This window comes from Oncorhynchus keta, chromosome 35, assembly GCF_023373465.1.
Source record: "Oncorhynchus keta strain PuntledgeMale-10-30-2019 chromosome 35, Oket_V2, whole genome shotgun sequence".
In the NCBI taxonomy this organism is placed as follows: Eukaryota; Metazoa; Chordata; class Actinopteri; order Salmoniformes; family Salmonidae; genus Oncorhynchus; species Oncorhynchus keta.
The window spans coordinates 5,456,679-5,475,536 of NC_068455.1; the positions used below are offsets into that span (position 1 = coordinate 5,456,679).

General features: G+C 54.5%; 1 protein-coding gene across 1 annotated transcript in view; it reads right to left on the minus strand.

Moving 5' to 3' along the window:
* The window catches only part of zfyve26 (zinc finger, FYVE domain containing 26), a 130,393-nt gene that overhangs the window by 80,851 nt on the left and 30,684 nt on the right, over positions 1 to 18,858 (minus strand). The window contains exons 11-17 of the mRNA XM_052496170.1: positions 15,218 to 15,865; positions 14,744 to 14,917; positions 13,310 to 13,455; positions 12,010 to 12,256; positions 6,683 to 6,952; positions 2,836 to 2,964; positions 95 to 265 (exon numbers count right to left, since the gene is read on the minus strand). Coding sequence (XP_052352130.1) covers positions 95 to 265; positions 2,836 to 2,964; positions 6,683 to 6,952; positions 12,010 to 12,256; positions 13,310 to 13,455; positions 14,744 to 14,917; positions 15,218 to 15,865 — 1,785 coding nt within the window. The remainder of the gene's footprint in view (positions 1 to 94; positions 266 to 2,835; positions 2,965 to 6,682; positions 6,953 to 12,009; positions 12,257 to 13,309; positions 13,456 to 14,743; positions 14,918 to 15,217; positions 15,866 to 18,858) is intronic.

Below are 18,858 nucleotides of genomic sequence, written 5' to 3' on the forward strand. Positions count from 1 at the left end.
TTTCTGCAAGGTGATCTATACCTGTGGTTTCTGTAGCGGTGGACAGGGTCAGCAAGGTGATATATACCTGTGGTTTCTGCAAGGTGATATATACCTGTGGTTTCTGTAGCGGTGGACAGGGTCAGCAAGGTGATCTCTAGGTGCTGTGCCAGGCTCAGTCGGGTAGCGATGCCCTCCTCACTCAGCACAGGGTGGCAGCACAGCAACACTTCCTGTATACAGCAGCCTAAAGGACTGGACACAATGTGGTCCTCCACAATGGCTTCTAGAAAGTACACAGCAGGGAGAGAGAGAGAGAGAAACACTGAACATTAACTCAACTCTTCTGTCTGAAGATCCAGACCCGTTTTGTGTTAGCCCTTTACACTCTTGGGAAATGGCCCTATATGGATAGGGCTACATTGAAACAGCAAAAAGTTGCCCAATTAGCAGGAGGGAAAAGGGGGGCAACTTATTTCGTCTGTCACTCAAAAGCTATTCAGAATTGTGACGTCATTTATTGCATGTCACTGAACAGCCACGACGTTCTAATGTAGGCGTTAATTGATGTTCAAATGTGTCATGTGGAGGGCTAACATCCCACATCCCACACCTTGTACTCTGTGTCATGTAGAGGGCTAACATCCCACACCTTGTACTCTGTGTCATGTGGAGGGCTAACATCCCACACCTTGTACTCTGTGTCATGTGGAGGGCTAACATCCCACACCTTGTACTCTGTGTCATGTGGAGGGCTAACATCCCACACCTTGTACTCTGTGTCATGTAGAGGGCTAACATCCCACACCTTGTACTCTGTGTCATGTAGAGGGCTAACATCCCACACCTTGTACTCTGTGTCATGTAGAGGGCTAACATCCCACACCTTGTACTCTGTGTCATGTAGAGGGCTAACATCCCACATCCCACACCTTGTACTCTGTGCCATGTAGAGGGCTAACATCCCACACCTTGTACTCTGTGCCATGTAGAGGGCTAACATCCCACACCTTGTACTCTGTGTCATGTAGAGGGCTAACATCCCACACCTTGTACTCTGTGTCATGTGGAGGGCTAACATCCCACACCTTGTACTCTGTGTCATGTAGAGGGCTAACATCCCACACCTTGTACTCTGTGTCATGTAGAGGGCTAACATCCCACACCTTGTACTCTGTGTCATGTGGAGGGCTAACATCCCACACCTTGTACTCTGTGTCATGTGGAGGGCTAACATCCCACACCTTGTACTCTGTGTCATGTAGAGGGCTAACATCCCACACCTTGTACTCTGTGCCATGTAGAGGGCTAACATCCCACATCCCACACCTTGTACTCTGTGCCATGTAGAGGGCTAACATCCCACACCTTGTACTCTGTGTCATGGAGAGGGCTAACATCCCACACCTTGTACTCTGTGCCATGTAGAGGGCTAACATCCCACACCTTGTACTCTGTGTCATGGAGAGGGCTAACATCCCACACCTTGTACTCTGTGTCATGAAGAGGGCTAACATCCCACACCTTGTACTCTGTGTCATGAAGAGGGCTAACATCCCACACCTTGTACTCTGTGTCATGTAGAGGACTAACATCCCACACCTTGTACTCTGTGTCATGTAGAGGACTAACATCCCACACCTTGTACTCTGTGTCATGTAGAGGACTAACATCCCACACCTTGTACTCTGTGTCATGTAGAGGACTAACATCCCACACCTTGTACTCTGTGTCATGTGGAGGGCTAACATCCCACACCTTGTACTCTGTGCCATGTAGAGGGCTAACATCCCACACCTTGTACTCTGTGCCATGTAGAGGGCTAACATCCCACACCTTGTACTCTGTGTCATGTAGAGGGCTAACATCCCACATCCCACACCTTGTACTCTGTGTCATGTAGAGGGCTAACATCCCACATCCCACACCTTGTACTCTGTGTCATGTAGAGGGCTAACATCCCACATCCCACACCTTGTACTCTGTGTCATGTAGAGGGCTAACATCCCACACCTTGTACTCTGTGTCATGTAGAGGGCTAACATCCCACACCTTGTACTCTGTGTCATGTAGAGGACTAACATCCCACATCCCACACCTTGTACTCTGTGTCATGTAGAGGGCTAACATCCCACATCCCACACCTTGTACTCTGTGTCATGTAGAGGGCTAACATCCCACACCTTGTACTCTGTGTCATGTAGAGGGCTAACATCCCACACCTTGTACTCTGTGTCATGTAGAGGGCTAACATCCCACACCTTGTACTCTGTGTCATGTAGAGGGCTAACATCCCACACCTTGTACTCTGTGTCATGTGGAGGGCTAACATCCCACACCTTGTACTCTGTGTCATGTGGAGGGCTAACATCCCACACCTTGTACTCTGTGTCATGTAGAGGGCTAACATCCCACACCTTGTACTCTGTGTCATGTTACCTAACATCCCACACCTTGTACTCTGTGTCATGTGGAGGGCTAACATCCCACACCTTGTACTCTGTGTCATGTGGAGGGCTAACATCCCACACCTTGTACTCTGTGTCATGTGGAGGGCTAACATCCCACACCTTGTACTCTGTGTAATGTAGAGGGCTAACATCCCACATCCCACACCTTGTACTCTGTGTAATGTAGAGGGCTAACATCCCACATCCCACACCTTGTACTCTGTGTCATGCCATGTAGTAGTTGATACGGAGGGGAATGACAGCACTAACAGACTGGTACCCAGGCTATATGCATATTCAGATCATGGTCACCTATGGTTTTTTTTCAGGTACCTAAGATTTACAATGCATTTTCATTATATAAGGCAAAAACACGTATAAACTTGTTTAATGCAGTAGGGCTCACCTGTCTTGGCGGGGCCCTTGTTGCCACTATGACTGGCTGTGTGGTTGAGGATCTTCCCCATCTGTTGGAGCATCGCAGGAAACCCTCGGATACCCTCAGAGTGTTTCACCTTGGGCTCCACCCTCAGTCCTGAGGAACGGAGAGATAGCAGGGTTAGAAAGGGATCCGCTATGTCCCATGAGGAAAGGGGAACGGAGGGGACTAGGGGGACGGAGGGGACTAGGGGGACGGAGGGGACTAGGGGACGGAGGGGACGGAGGGGACGGAGGGGACTAGGGGACGGAGGGGACTAGGGGGACGGAGGGGACTAGGGGGACGGAGGGGACTAGGGGGACGGAGGGGACTAGGGGACGGAGGGGACTAGGGGGACGGAGGGGACTAGGGGGACGGAGGGGACTAGGGGGACGGAGGGGACTAGGGGACGGAGGGGACTAGGGGAACGGAGGGGACTAGGGGAACGGAGGGGACTAGGGGAACGGAGGGGACTAGGGAGACGGAGGGGACTAGGGGGACGGAGGGGACTAGGGGACGGAGGGGACTAGGGGGACGGAGGGGACTAGGGAGACGGAGGGGACTAGGGGGACGGAGGGGACTAGGGGACGGAGGGGACTAGGGGACGGAGGGGACTAGGGGGACGGAGGGGACTAGGGGGACGGAGGGGGGACTAGGGGACGGAGGGGGGACTAGAGGGACGGAGGAGGGACTAGGGGACGGAGGGGACAGAGGGGACTAGGGAAGGGGGACGGAGGGGACTAGGGGACGGAGGGGACTAGGGGACGGAGGGGACTAGGGAGACGGAGGGGACTAGGGGACGGAGGGGACTAGGGAGATGAAGGGGGACGGAGGGGACTAGGGAGACGGAGGGGGACGGAGGGGACTAGGGGGACGGAGGGGACTAGGGAGATGAAGGGGAACGGAGGGGAACAGAGGGGACTAGGGGACGGAGGGGACTAGGGGGACGGAGGGGACTAGGGGACAGAGGGGACTAGGGGGACGGAGGGGACTAGGGAGATGAAGGGGAACGGAGGGGAACAGAGGGGACTAAGGAGATGGAGGGAACGGAGGGGAACAGAGGGGACTAGGGAGATGGAGGGGAACGGAGGGGAACAGAGGGGACTAGGGAGATGGAGGGGAACGGAGGGGACAGAGGGGACTAGGGAGACGGAGGGGACTAGGGAGACGGAGGGGACTAGGGAGACGGAGAGGACTAGGGAGACGGAGGGGACTAGGGGAACGGAGGGGACTAGGGGACGGAGGGGACTAGGGGGACGGAGGGGACTAGGGGACGGAGGGGACTAGGGAGACGGAGGGGACTAGGGAGACGGAGGGGACTAGGGGAACGGAGGGGACTAGGGGAACGGAGGGGACTAGGGGAACGGAGGGGACTAGGGAACGGAGGGGACTAGGGGAACAGAGGGGACTAGGGGAACGGAGGGGACTAGGGGAACGGAGGGGACTAGGGAGACGGAGGGGACTAGGGAGACGGAGGGGATTAGGGGAACGGAGGGGACTAGGGGAACGGAGGGGACTAGGGGAACGGAGGGGACTAGGGGAACGGAGGGGACTAGGGGGACGGAGGGGACTAGGGGAACGGAGGGGACTAGGGGAACGGAGGGGACTAGGGAACGGAGGGGACTAGGGGACGGAGGGGACTAGGGGACGGAGGGGACTAGGGGGACGGAGGGGGACTAGGGGACGGAGGGACTAGGGGACGGAGGGGACTAGGGGAACGGAGGGGACTAGGGGAACGGAGGGGACTAGGGGAACGGAGGGGACTAGGGGACTAGGGAGACTGAGGGGACGGAGGGGACTATGGAGACGGAGGGGACTATGGAGACGGAGGGGACTATGGGGAACGGAGGGGACTATGGAGACGGAGGGGACTAGGGAGAAGGAGGGGACTAGGGAGAAGGAGGGGACTAAGGAGACTTACTAAGGAGAAGGAGGGGGACTAAGGAGACGGACTAAGGAGAAGGAGGGGGACTAAGGAGACGGAGGGGAGAGAAGGAGACGGAGGAGTCGGAAGGAGACGGAAGGAGACGGAAGGAGACTGAGGGGGACTAGGGAGACGGAGGGGGACTAGGGAGAAGGAGGGGACTAGGGAGAAGGAGGGGACTCGGGAGAAGGAGGGGACTCGGGAGAAGGAGGGGACTCGGGAGAAGGAGGGGACTCGGGAGAAGGAGGGGACTCGGGAGAAGGAGGGGACTCGGGAGAAGGAGGGGACTCGGGAGAAGGAGGGGACTCGGGAGAAGGAGGGGACTCGGGAGAAGGAGGGGACTCGGGAGACAGAGGTGACTAGGGGGACGTCAGGTTAGGGAGACGTTAGAAAAGAGGGACATTTTTATTTGGTACAGGTCTGTTGACTTAAGTTAGCTTTTTTGCTTTATGTCCATTTCAAACAAAAGTCATATAGTAAGTACATCCAATGTACCCTACCCCTCCCCACTGTACCCTACCCCTCCCCACTGTACCCTACTGAACCCTACCCCTCCCCACTGTACCCTACTGTACCCTACCCCTCCCCACTGTACACTACCCTCCCCACTGTACCCTACTGTACCCTACCCCTCCCCACTGTACCCTACCCCCTACCCCTCCCCAATGTACCCTACCCCTCCCCCTCCCCAATGTACCCTACTGTACCCTACCCCTCCCCACTGTACCCTACCCCTCCCCACTGTACCCTACCCCTCCCCACTGCACCCTACCCCTCCCCACTGTACCCTACCCCTCCCCACTGTACCCTACTGTACCCTACCCCTCCCCACTGTACCCTACTGTACCCTACCCCTCCCCACTGTACCCTACTGTACCCTACCCTCCCCACTGTACCCTACCCCTCCCCACTGTACCCTACCCCTCCCCACTGTACCCTACCCCTCCCCACTGTACCCTACTGTACCCTACCCCATCAGAACCCATCCTACACTATCCTACCCTACCCCATCCAACCCCATCCTACACTATCCTACCGAACCCCATCCTACCCTACCCCATCCTACCCCACCCCATCCGACCCCAACCCATCTTACCCCAATCCATCCTACCCTACCCCACCCTACCCCACTCCATTCTACAAACCCTACCCCATCCAACCCCATCCTACCCCAACCCATCCTACCCTACCCCATCCTACACTAGCCGACCCCAACTCATCCTACCCTACCCCATCCTACACTAGCCGACCCCAACTCATTCTACCCCACCCCATCCTACACTAGCCGACCCCAACCCATCCTACCCCATCCTACACTACCCCAGCCGACCCCAACTCATCCTACCCCACCCCATCCTACACTAGCCGACCCCAACCCATCCTACCCCTACCCCATCCTACCCCAACCCATCCTACCCCATCCGACCCCAACTCATCCTACCCCACCCCATCCTACACTAGCCGACCCCAACCCATCCTACCCCACCCCATCCTACACTAGCCGACCCCAACCCATCCTACCCCAACCCATCCTACCCTACCCCATCCTACCCCAACTCATCCTACCCCACCCCATCCTACACTAGCCGACCCCAACCCATCCTACCCCACCCCATCCTACACTAGCTGACCCCAACCCATCCTACCCCAACCCATCCTACCCCATTCTATGCTCCCCCACTCTATCCTCATTCTATGCTCCCCCACTCTATCCTCATTCTATGCTCCCCCACCCCATCCTACCCCACCCCATCCTACCCCATCCCATCCTACCCCACTCCATCCTACCCCACCCCATCCTACACCACCCTCATTCTATCATATCCTGTACCCCAAACTTTATCCTGTACCCCACTCTATCCTATCCTGTACCCCACCCAACACCACCGTACCCCACCCAACACCACCTACCTCTTCCCTCCAGACTGCTGTGTAGCCGTCTCTCTGCCGTGTCCAGCAGCTGTCTGGAGGTCTTCCACAGCTGGCAGTGACAGCAGGCCAGGTCGAAGGCAGCCATGGCAGGGGGGCTGAGCTCCTCCAGGAGGGAGTGCAGGAGGCCTGTCCCTGGGGGGTCCAGGACACAGCGGCCCAGCCAGTAGCCCTCCTCCAGGGACGGAACGGGGCGACCAGGGGTGGAAAGGAGACGGTCTGCCACGTCAGAGACTGAATAGAAAGCCATGCCTAACGACAGATAGACAGGGAGTCAGCCTCTAACCCCACAGACAGACAGGGAGTCAGCCTCTAACCCCACAGACAGACAGGGAGTCAGCCTCTAACCCCACAGACAGACAGGGAGTCAGCCTCTAACCCCACAGACAGACAGGGAGCCAGCCTCTAACCCCACAGACAGACAGGGAGTCAGCCTCTAACCCCACAGACAGACAGGGAGTCAGCCTCTAACCCCACTTCTACAGACAGGGAGTCAGCCTCTAACCCCACTTCTACAGACAGGGAGTCAGCCTCTAACCCCACTTCTACAGACAGGGAGTCAGCCTCTAACCCCACTTCTACAGACAGGGAGTCAGCCTCTAACCCCACCTCTACAGACAGACAGACAGACAGACAGACAGACAGAGACAGCCTCTAACCCCAACTCTACAGACAGACACTTGTCAGGCTCTAATCCCAACTCTACAGACAGACAGGGAGTCCGCCTCTAACCCCAACTCTACAGACAGACAGGGAGTCCGCCTCTAACCCCAACTCTACAGACAGACAGGGAGTCCGCCTCTAACCCCAACTCTACAGACAGACAGGGAGTCCGCCTCTAACCCCAACTCTACAGACAGACAGGGAGTCAGCCTCTAACCCCACCTCTACCTCTACAGACAGACAGGGAGTCAGCCTCTAACCCCACCTCTACCTCTACAGACAGGGAGTCAGCCTCTAACCCCACCTCTACAGACAGGGAGTCAGGCTCTAACCCCAACTCTACAGACAGACAAGGAGTCAGCCTCTAACCCCACCTCTACAGACAGGGAGTCAGACGGGGGTCAGCCTCTAACCCCAACTCTACAGACAGACAGGGAGTCAGCCTCTAACCCCACATCTACAGACAGACAGGGTGTCAGGCTCTAACCCCAACTCTACAGACAGACAGGGAGTCAGCCTTTAACCCCAACTCTACAGACAGGCTCTAACCCCACTTCTACAGACAGTCTCTAACCCCACCTCTACAGACAGACAGCCTCTAACCCCGCCTCTACAGACAGGGAGCCAGCCTCTAACACCAATGCTACAGACAGCCTCTAACCCCACCTCTACAGACAGACTCTAACCCCGCCTCTACAGACAGACAGCCTCTAACCCCGCCTCTACAGACAGGGAGTCAGCCTCTAACCCCACCTCTACAGACAGACAGCCTCTAATCCCACCTCAGACAGACAGTCTCTAACACCAATGCTACAGACAGGGAGTCAGCCTCTAATCCCAATGCTACAGACAGCCTCTAACCCCAATGCTACAGACAGCTTCTAACCCCACCTCTACAGACAGACAAACAGGGAGTCAGGCTCTAACCCCACCTCTACAGACAGACAAACAGGGAGTCAGGCTCTAACCCCACCTCTACAGACAGACAGACAGAGAGTCAGGCTCTAACCCCACCTCTACAGACAGACAGACAGGGAGTCAGGCTCTAACCCCACCTCTACAGACAGACAGACAGGAGTCTACCCCTCCCTAACCCCACCCCCACCTCTACAGACAGACAGACAGGGAGTCAGGCTCTGACCCCACCTCTACAGACAGACAGACAGGGAGTCAGGCTCTAACCCCACCTCTACAGACAGACAGACAGGGAGTCAGGCTCTAACCCCACCTCTACAGACAGACAGACAGGAGTCAGGCTCTAACCCCACCTCTACAGACAGACAGACAGGGAGTCAGGCTCTAACCCCACCTCTACAGACAGACAGACAGGGAGTCAGGCTCTAACCCCACCTCTACAGACAGACAGACAGGAGTCAGGCTCTAACCCCACCTCTACAGACAGACAGACAGGGAGTCAGGCTCTAACCCCACCTCTACAGACAGACAGACAGGGAGTCAGGCTCTAACCCCACCTCTACAGACAGACAGACAGGGAGTCAGGCTCTAACCCCACCTCTACAGACAGACAGACAGGAGTCAGGCTCTAACCCCACCTCTACAGACAGACAGACAGGGAGTCAGGCTCTAACCCCACCTCTACAGACAGACAGACAGGGAGTCAGGCTCTAACCCCACCTCTACAGACAGACAGACAGGGAGTCAGGCTCTAACCCCACCTCTACAGACAGACAGACAGGGAGTCAGGCTCTAACCCCACCTCTACAGACAGACAGACAGGGAGTCAGGCTCTAACCCCACCTCTACAGACAGACAGACAGGGAGTCAGGACCCCATCCTACCCCAACCCATCCGACTCCAACCCCACCTCTACAGACAGACAGACAGGGAGTCAGGCTCTAACCCCACCTCTACAGACAGACAGACAGGAGTCAGGCTCTAACCCCACCTCTACAGACAGACAGACAGGGAGTCAGGCTCTAACCCCACCTCTACAGACAGACAGACAGGGAGTCAGGCTCTAACCCCACCTCTACAGACAGACAGACAGGAGTCAGGCTCTAACCCCACCTCTACAGACAGACAGACAGGGAGTCAGGCTCTAACCCCACCTCTACAGACAGACAGACAGGGAGTCAGGCTCTAACCCCACCTCACCTCTACAGACAGACAGACAGGGAGTCAGGCTCTAACCCCACCTCTACAGACAGACAGACAGGGAGTCAGGCTCTAACCCCACCTCTACAGACAGACAGACAGGGAGTCAGGCTCTAACCCCACCTCTACAGACAGACAGACAGGGAGTCAGGCTCTAACCCCACCTCTACAGACAGACAGACAGGAGTCAGGCTCTAACCCCACCTCTACAGACAGACAGACAGGGAGTCAGGCCTCTAACCCCACCTCTACAGACAGACAGACAGGGAGTCAGGCTCTAACCCCACCTCTACAGACAGACAGACAGGGAGTCAGGCTCTAACCCCACCTCTACAGACAGACAGACAGGGAGTCAGGCTCTAACCCCACCTCTACAGACAGACAGACAGGGAGTCAGGCTCTAACCCCACCTCTACAGACAGACAGACAGGGAGTCAGGCTCTAACCCCACCTCTACAGACAGACAGACAGGAGTCAGGCTCTAACCCCACCTCTACAGACAGACAGACAGGAGTCAGGCTCTAACCCCACCTCTACAGACAGACAGACAGGGAGTCAGGCTCTAACCCCACCTCTACAGACAGACAGACAGGGAGTCAGGCTCTAACCCCACCTCTACAGACAGACAGACAGGGAGTCAGGCTCTAACCCCACCTCTACAGACAGACAGACAGGGAGTCAGGCTCTAACCCCACCTCTACAGACAGACAGACAGGGAGTCAGGCTCTAACCCCACCTCTACAGACAGACAGACAGGGAGTCAGGCTCTAACCCCACCTCTACAGACAGACAGACAGGGAGTCAGGCTCTAACCCCACCTCTACAGACAGACAGACAGGAGTCAGGCTCTAACCCCACCTCTACAGACAGACAGACAGGGAGTCAGGCTCTAACCCCACCTCTACAGACAGACAGACAGGAGTCAGGCTCTAACCCCACCTCTACAGACAGACAGACAGGAGTCAGGCTCTAACCCCACCTCTACAGACAGACAGACAGGGGCTCTAGTCAGACAGACTCTAACCCCACCTCTACAGACAGACAGACAGGGAGTCAGGCCTCTAACCCCACCTCTACAGACAGACAGACAGGGTCAGGCTCTAACCCCACCTCTACAGACAGACAGACAGGGAGTCAGGCTCTAACCCCACCTCTACAGACAGACAGACAGGAGTCAGGCTCTCTAACCCCACCTCTACAGACAGACAGACAGGGAGTCAGGCTCTAACCCCACCTCTACAGACAGACAGACAGGGAGTCAGGCTCTAACCCCACCTCTACAGACAGACAGACAGGGAGTCAGGCTCTAACCCCACCTCTACAGACAGACAGACAGGAGTCAGGCTCTAACCCCACCTCTACAGACAGACAGACAGGAGTCAGGCTCTAACCCCACCTCTACAGACAGACAGACAGGGAGTCAGGCTCTAACCCCACCTCTACAGACAGACAGACAGGGAGTCAGGCTCTAACCCCACCTCTACAGACAGACAGACAGGGAGTCAGGCTCTAACCCCACCTCTACAGACAGACAGACAGGGAGTCAGGCTCTAACCCCACCTCTACAGACAGACAGACAGGGAGTCAGGCTCTAACCCCACCTCTACAGACAGACAGACAGGGAGTCAGGCTCTAACCCCACCTCTACAGACAGACAGACAGGAGTCAGCCTCTAACCCCACCTCTACAGGCAGGGAGCCAGCCTCTAACCCCACCTCTACAGACAGACAGACAGGAGTCAGGCTCTAACCCCACCTCTACAGACAGACAGACAGGGAGTCAGGCTCTAACCCCACCTCTACAGACAGACAGACAGGAGTCAGGCCTCTAACCCCACCTCTACAGACAGACAGACAGGGAGTCAGGCTCTAACCCCACCTCTACAGACAGACAGACAGGGAGTCAGGCTCTAACCCCACCTCTACAGACAGACAGACAGGAGTCAGGCTCTAACCCCACCTCTACAGACAGACAGACAGGGAGTCAGGCCTCTAACCCCACCTCTACAGACAGACAGACAGGGAGTCAGGCTCTAACCCCACCTCTACAGACAGACAGACAGACAGGGAGTCAGCCTCTAACCCCACCTCTACAGACAGACTCTAACCCCACCTCTACAGACAGGAAGTCAGCCTCTAACCCCAACTCTACAGACAGACTCTAACCCCACCTCTACAGACAGGAAGTCAGCCTCTAACCCCAACTCTACAGACAGACTCTAACCCCACCTCTACAGACAGACAGACTCTAACCCTAACTTGACAGAAAGACACACAGATCTTTATAGAGTAGAAGGACTTATCTAACAGAGAGGATGAATGAGTTATAGTTTTCACACACGATAAGAGGACATTCACAAAGTAAAAGCACCTAAATAACCGTCCTATCAAATGAGAACCGAGCAGTCTTGTGTTAAGACAGGTGAGATGTTATGTGGAAGACAAGATACACAAGAACGATCGTACGGAAGTCTCCTTGATTGTTTCACTTCAGTTGACTGCCCTGACCGTACGTCAAAATAATTAATGTACCTGCAGCGGCAGCACTCCCGATGGCCTGCAGGGTGGAGCGCCCACTACTTCCCAGGCGACTACGCCCCGGGGCGGGCGCCACGGCCGTCGCTCCCAGGCCCTCTGAGGAAGACGAGGATGAAGATAAAGAGTGGGTCTCCATCTTCTGCTCCACGCGACCCAGCTCCTCCAGGACTTCCCGGTAACGCTCCATGAAGACCAGTTCCCCAAAGCACCATGACCCCTCCAGGCCAAACATCAGAGACACCTACACAGAGGTCAAAAGGTCAGAGACACCTACACAGAGGTCAAAGGTCAGAGACACCTACACAGAGGTCAAAAGGTCAGAGACACCTACACAGAGGCCAAACATCAGAGACACCTACACAGAGGTCAAAAGGTCAGAGACACCTACACAGAGGTCAAAAGGTCAGAGACACCTACACAGAGGTCAAAAGGTCAGAGAAACCTACACAGAGGTCAAAAAGGTCAGAGAAACCTACACAGAGGTCAAAAAGGTCAGAGAAACCTACACAGAGGTCAAAAAGGTATAAAAGGTAACCCTGGGTCCTAACCTGTAACCCAACCCTGTAACCCTGGGTCCTAACCTGTAACCCAACCCTGTAACCCTGGGTCCTAACCTGTAACCCAACCCTGTAACCCTGGGTCCTAACCTGTAACCCAACCCTGTAACCCTGGGTTCTAACCTGTAACCCAACCCTGTAACCCTGGGTCCTAACCTGTAACCTAACCCTGTAACCCTGGGTCCTACCCTGTAACCCTGGGTCCTACCCTGTAACCCTGGGTCCTACCCTGTAACCCTGGGTCCTAACCTGTAACCCTGGGTCCTAACCTGTAACCCTGGGTCCTAACCTGTAACCCTGGGTCCTAACCTGTAACCCTGGGTCCTAACCTGTAACCCTGGGTCCTAACCTGTAACCCTGGGTCCTAACCCGTAACCCTGGGTCCTAACCCGTAACCCTGGGTCCTACCCCGTAACCCTGGGTCCTACCCCGTAACCCTGGGTCCTACCCCGTAACCCTGGGTCCTACCCCGTAACCCTGGGTCCTACCCTGTAACCCTTGGTCCTAACCTGTAACCTAACCCTGTAACCCTGGGTCCTAACCTGTAACCCTGGGTCCTAACCCGTAACCCTGGGTCCTAACCCGTAACCCTGGGTCCTAACCCGTAACCCTTGGTCCTAACCCGTAACCTAACCCAGTAACCCTGGGTCCTAACCATGTAACCCTGGGTCCTAACCATGTAACCCTGGGTCCTAACCCGTAACCCTGGGTCCTAATCCGTAACCCTTGGTCCTAACCTGGTGTGCTTCCATGTAGTTTCCTCGGCGGATGCAGGCCATGAGCAGGGACTCCGGTGGAGACAGCATGGCCGGAACTACCCAGCTACCCATACTTCCACAGGGGCACACCTCCCACTCCGACCGCCCGGCTCCGCCACTTCCATCTGGAACAGGGGACAACAGTTCGAGAAGGAACCACGCTGAGTATACCAAACATTAAGAACACCTTCTGAATATTGAGTTGCACCCTGTTTGGCAAACAGAACAGCCTCAATTAGTCTGGGAACGGACTCTACAAGGTGTCGAAACCGTTCCACAGGGATTCTGGTCCATGTTGTCTCCAATGCTTCCCACAGTTGTTTCAAGTTGTCTGGATGGTTTTTGGGTGGTGAACCATTCTTGATACAAACGGGAAACTGTTGTGTGTGGAAAAACCCAGCATCGTTGCAGTTCTTGACACAAACCGGTGCGCCTGGCACCGACTACCAAACCCCGTTCAAAAGACACTTAAATATGTTGTCTTCCCCATTCACCCTCTGAATGGCACACGAACACGTAATTAGGAAAAACCATAACAACTTAGCAGAAAATAGGCTTTATACCAGCTCTTACCAACACCACCCTCTGAATACCAGCTCTTACCAACACCACCCTCTGAATACCAGCTCTTACCAACACCACCCTCTGAATACCAGCTCTTACCAACACCACCCTCTGAATACCAGCTCTTACCAACACCACCCTCTGAATACCAGCTCTTACCAACACCACCCTCTGAATACCAGCTCTTACCAACACCACCCTCTGAATACCAGCTCTTACCAACACCTTACCAACACCAACTTGTGTGGGCCACAGGGAATTCCCCTTTGGTGCAGATCTAGGATTAGCTTCCCTTCCCCCTAACCCCCCTATCCTCCAGATGTCATCCAGTGATTTTTGAACTTTTTCCTCAAGTATACAGTGCCTTGCGAAAGTATTCGGCCCCCTTGAACTTTGCGACCTTTTGCCACATTTCAGGCTTCAAACATAAAGATATAACACTGTATTTTTTTGTGAAGAATCAACAACAAGTGGGACACAATCATGAAGTGGAACGACATTTATTGGATATTTCAAACTTTTTTAACAAATCAAAAACTGAAAAATTGGGCGTGCAAAATTATTCAGCCCTCTTAAGTTAATACTTTGTAGCGCCACCTTTTGCTGCGATTACAGCTGTAAGTCTATGTATGCTTACCTGAGGGGCTGCTTACCCGAGGGGCTGCTTACCCGAGGGGCTGCTTACCCGAGGGGCTGCTTACCCGAGGGGCTGCTTACCTGAGGGGCTGCTTACCTGAGGGGCTGCTTACCTGAGGGGCTGGCTGCTTACCCAAGGGGCTGGCTGCTTACCTGAGGGGCTGGCTGCTTACCTGAGGGGCTGGCTGCTTACCTGAGGGGCTGGCTGCTTACCTGAGGGGCTGGCGCTGACCTCTCCCTTGTGTATCTCTGTGGAGGGTTGTCTGTCAGAGTGTTGTCGTCTAGGCCTTTTCCTCCTCCTGACCCCAGTACTGCTGCTTCTTCCTTTTAAACAGGAGGCAGGACTGGCTGCTGGAGACACCTGGGGCTGGGTGGGGGGGTGTGAGACTGGGGGGGGTAGTAGAGGTAACAGTTAGACCTGGAGACCTCTAGCTGGGGGTGGGGGTCAGAGACACTGGCCCATATTCACAGATAATGTTGTGGACAAGGGGATCAGCAGACACTATGAATACACACAACACTGAATTGACACTGCTCATTTACACTGTCACACTTCAGCACACACTGACCAAACCCAGCTTGCTCCCTTAGCTGTTAACTCCCTCCCCACTACAGCGGTCTGGTATCAACATCACTGCTCTGCTAGTTTTCTGGTTGAGGTTAGTGTAACTGGTTGTAGTAACTTACCGTTTCCACGGTCCTGGTTGGAAGTGATAATCTGAAGTCTCCACTGGGCTTCGGCCGTCCTCTTGGACAGTCTCTGCAGCCGGGCGCCGAAAGTCTCCGCCGTCACAGAGCAGCCCAGAATCTCTGCCGCCTCTGCCTCCCCGGCCAGAGCCCTGCCCTCCTCCTGCCCCGCCCCCTGACCCACTACCACCACCCCTTCCAGACTCTCTCTCAGCAGCCGCAGGAACCCCTCCATGGCTCCGAGGTCCACTAGGAAGCCCCTGCAGCCTGCCGTCAAGTGACCCAGATCAAGGTGACTCCGTTGGGATGCTGAGAAGGGGAAGTTGGGTGGTTGGTTCTCTTTTGTCATTTTGCTTTGATCCTCTTCTCCTCTTCCAACTACTTCGGCTTTGCTCGAGCTTTCTTTCTCCTCCTGTCCGTCTCCTCTCTTCTTCCCTTCCTGTTGCCCTTTTCTCTTCTTCCCTTCGGAGTGTTCTGTCTGGCCTGTGCTCGTCGTCGCCCCCTGATGGTTGTGGAGGGTAAAATCGGCGATGGACAGGAAGAGCAGAGAGAAGATGTTCTCCAGTAGTTCCAGACGGAACATAGCAGGTACTGCCTCCAGGTAGATCTGACACTCAGACAGGTAGAGCTGGAACAGGGGAGGACAGTCTAGAGACGGGGAGAAGGAGAGCGAGAGCGAGACACGAGAGAGAGAGAGAGACACGAGAGAGAGAGAGAGACACGAGAGAGAGAGAGACACGAGAGAGAGAGAGAGAGAGAGAGAGACACGAGAGACACGAGAGAGAGAGAGAGAGAGAGAGAGAGAGAGAGAGAGACGAGAGAGAGAGAGACACGAGAGAGAGAGAGAGAGAGACACGAGAGAGAGAGAGACACGAGAGAGAGAGAGAGAGAGACACGAGAGAGAGAGAGACACGAGAGAGAGAGAGAGAGAGAGAGAGAGAGAGAGAGAGAGACACGAGAGAGAGAGACACGAGAGAGAGACACAAGAGAGAGAGAGACACGAGAGAGAGAGAGACGAGAGAGAGAGAGACACACGAGAGAGAGAGACACGAGAGAGAGAGAGACACAAGAGAGAGAGAGACACGAGAGAGAGAGACACGAGAGAGAGACACGAGAGAGAGAGAGACACACGAGAGAGAGAGACACGAGAGAGAGAGAGACAGAGAGAGAGAGAGACACACGAGAGAGAGAGAGAGAGAGAGAGACACGAGAGACACGAGAGAGAGAGACAGAGAGAGAGACACGAGAGACACGAGAGAGACACGAGAGAGAGAGAGAGACGAGAGAGAGAGAGAGATAGAGAGAGAGACGAGAGAGAGAGAGAGAGACACGAGAGAGACGAGAGAGAGAGACGAGAGAGAGACGAGAGAGAGAGAGAGAGAGAGAGAGAGACACGAGAGAGACGAGAGAGAGAGACGAGAGAGAGACACGAGAGAGAGACACGAGAGAGAGACACGAGAGAGAGACACGAGAGAGAGAGACGAGAGAGAGAGAGAGAGAGAGAGAGAGAGAGACGAGAGAGAGAGAGACGAGAGAGAGAGACGAGAGAGAGAGACGAGACGAGAGAGAGAGACGAGAGAGAGAGAGACGAGAGAGAGAAACAGCGAGAGACACACACAAGAGAGAGAGAGAGACAGAGAGAGAGAGAGACAGAGAGAGAGAGAGACAGAGAGAGAGAGAGACAGAGAGTGAGAAACAGCGAGAGAGAGAGAGACGAGAGAGAGAGAAAGAAAATCAAATCAGAATAAACCAAATTACAAGACAGTCAAAACTATAAAACATGACCTATTAGGAAACACAAAGCAACATGCAGTGCTATCTGGCCCGAAACGGACACCAAACTATTTGACCATAGTTACTGATCGGGAAGCCTTCAAATCTCGACAAAGTACAGACACCGTGAGGACAGCCTTGCCAATGAGAATGTTAATATTGTAAATTAATAACTTAATTTCCAAAGGACGCTTTGGCAATATGCACATTGTTACATCATGACAAAAAAAGCAGTTTAAAATTAATTGAGAGGGAAGATAGTTAATAATTAAACAAATTACCCCCCTTTGCGAAATTTCAGCTGCCCCTTGGGGGGGGGGGGTGAGGTTTGACTACAGTAAGGTACCTTGGAGGGGGGGGTTGAGGTTTGACTACAGTAAAGTACCTTGGAGGGGGAGGGGGTTGAGGTTTGACTACAGTAAAGTACCTTGGAGGGGGGGGGTTGAGGTTTGACTACAGTAAAGTACCTTGGAGGGGAGGGGGTTGAGGTTTGACTACAGTAAAGTACCTTGGAGGGGGGGTTGAGGTTTGACTACAGTAAAGTACCTTGGAGGGGGGGTTGAGGTTTGACTACAGTAAAGTACCTTGGAGGGGGGGGGGTTGAGGTTTGACTACAGTAAAGTACCTTGGAGGGGGGGGGGTTGAGGTTTGACTACAGTAAAGTACCTTGGAGGGGGGGGGGTTGAGGTTTGACTACAGTAAAGTACCTTGGAGGGGGGGGGTTGAGGTTTGACTACAGTAAAGTACCTTGGAGGGGGAGGGGGTTGAGGTTTGACTACAGTAAAGTACCTTGGAGGGAGGGTTGAGGTTTGACTACAGTAAAGTACCTTGGAGGGGGGGGGGTTGAGGTTTGACTACAGTAAAGTACCTTGGAGGGGGGTTGAGGTTTGACTACAGTAAAGTACCTTGGAGGGGGGGGTTGAGGTTTGACTACAGTAAAGTACCTTGAGGGGAGGGTTGAGGTTTGACTACAGTAAAGGGGGGGGTTGAGGTACCTTGGAGGGGGGGGGTTGAGGTTTGACTACAGTAAAGTACTTTGGAGGGGGGGGGTTGAGGTTTCACTACAGTAAAGTACATTGGAGGGGGAGGGGGGGGTGAGGTTTCACTACAGTAAAGTACCTTGGAGGGGAGGGGGTTGAGACTTGACTACAGTAAAGTACCTTGGAGGGGGAGGGGGTTGAGACTTGACTACAGTAAAGTACCTTGGAGGGGAGGGGGTTGAGACTTGACTACAGTAAAGTACCTTGGAGGGGAGGGGGTTGAGACTTGACTACAGTAAAGTACCTTGGAGGGGGAGGGGGTTGAGACTTGACTACAGTAAAGTACCTTGGAGGGGGAGGGGGTTGAGACTTGACTACAGTAAAGTACCTTGGAGGGGGTTGAGGTTTGACTACAGTAAAGTACCTTGGAGGGGAGGGGGTTGAGACTTGACTACAGTAAAGTACCTTGGAGGGGAGGGTTGAGGTTTGACTACAGTAAAGTACCTTGGAGGGGGAGGGGGTTGAGGTTTGACTACAGTAAAGTACATTGGAGGGGGAGGGGTTGAGGTTTCACTACAGTAAAGTACATTGGAGGGGAGGGGGTTGAGACTTGACTACAGTAAAGTACCTTGGAGGGGGAGGGGTTGAGGTTTGACTACAGTAAAGTACCTTGGAGGGGAGGGGGTTGAGACTTGACTACAGTAAAGTACCTTGGAGGGGGTTGAGGTTTGACTGCAGTAAAGTACCTTGGAGGGGGAGGGTTGAGGTTTGACTACAGTAAAGTACCTTGGAGGGGGGGGTTGAGGTTTGACTACAGTAAAGTACCTTGGAGGGGAGGGGTTGAGGTTTCACTACAGTAAAGTACCTTGGAGGGGGGGGGGGTTGAGA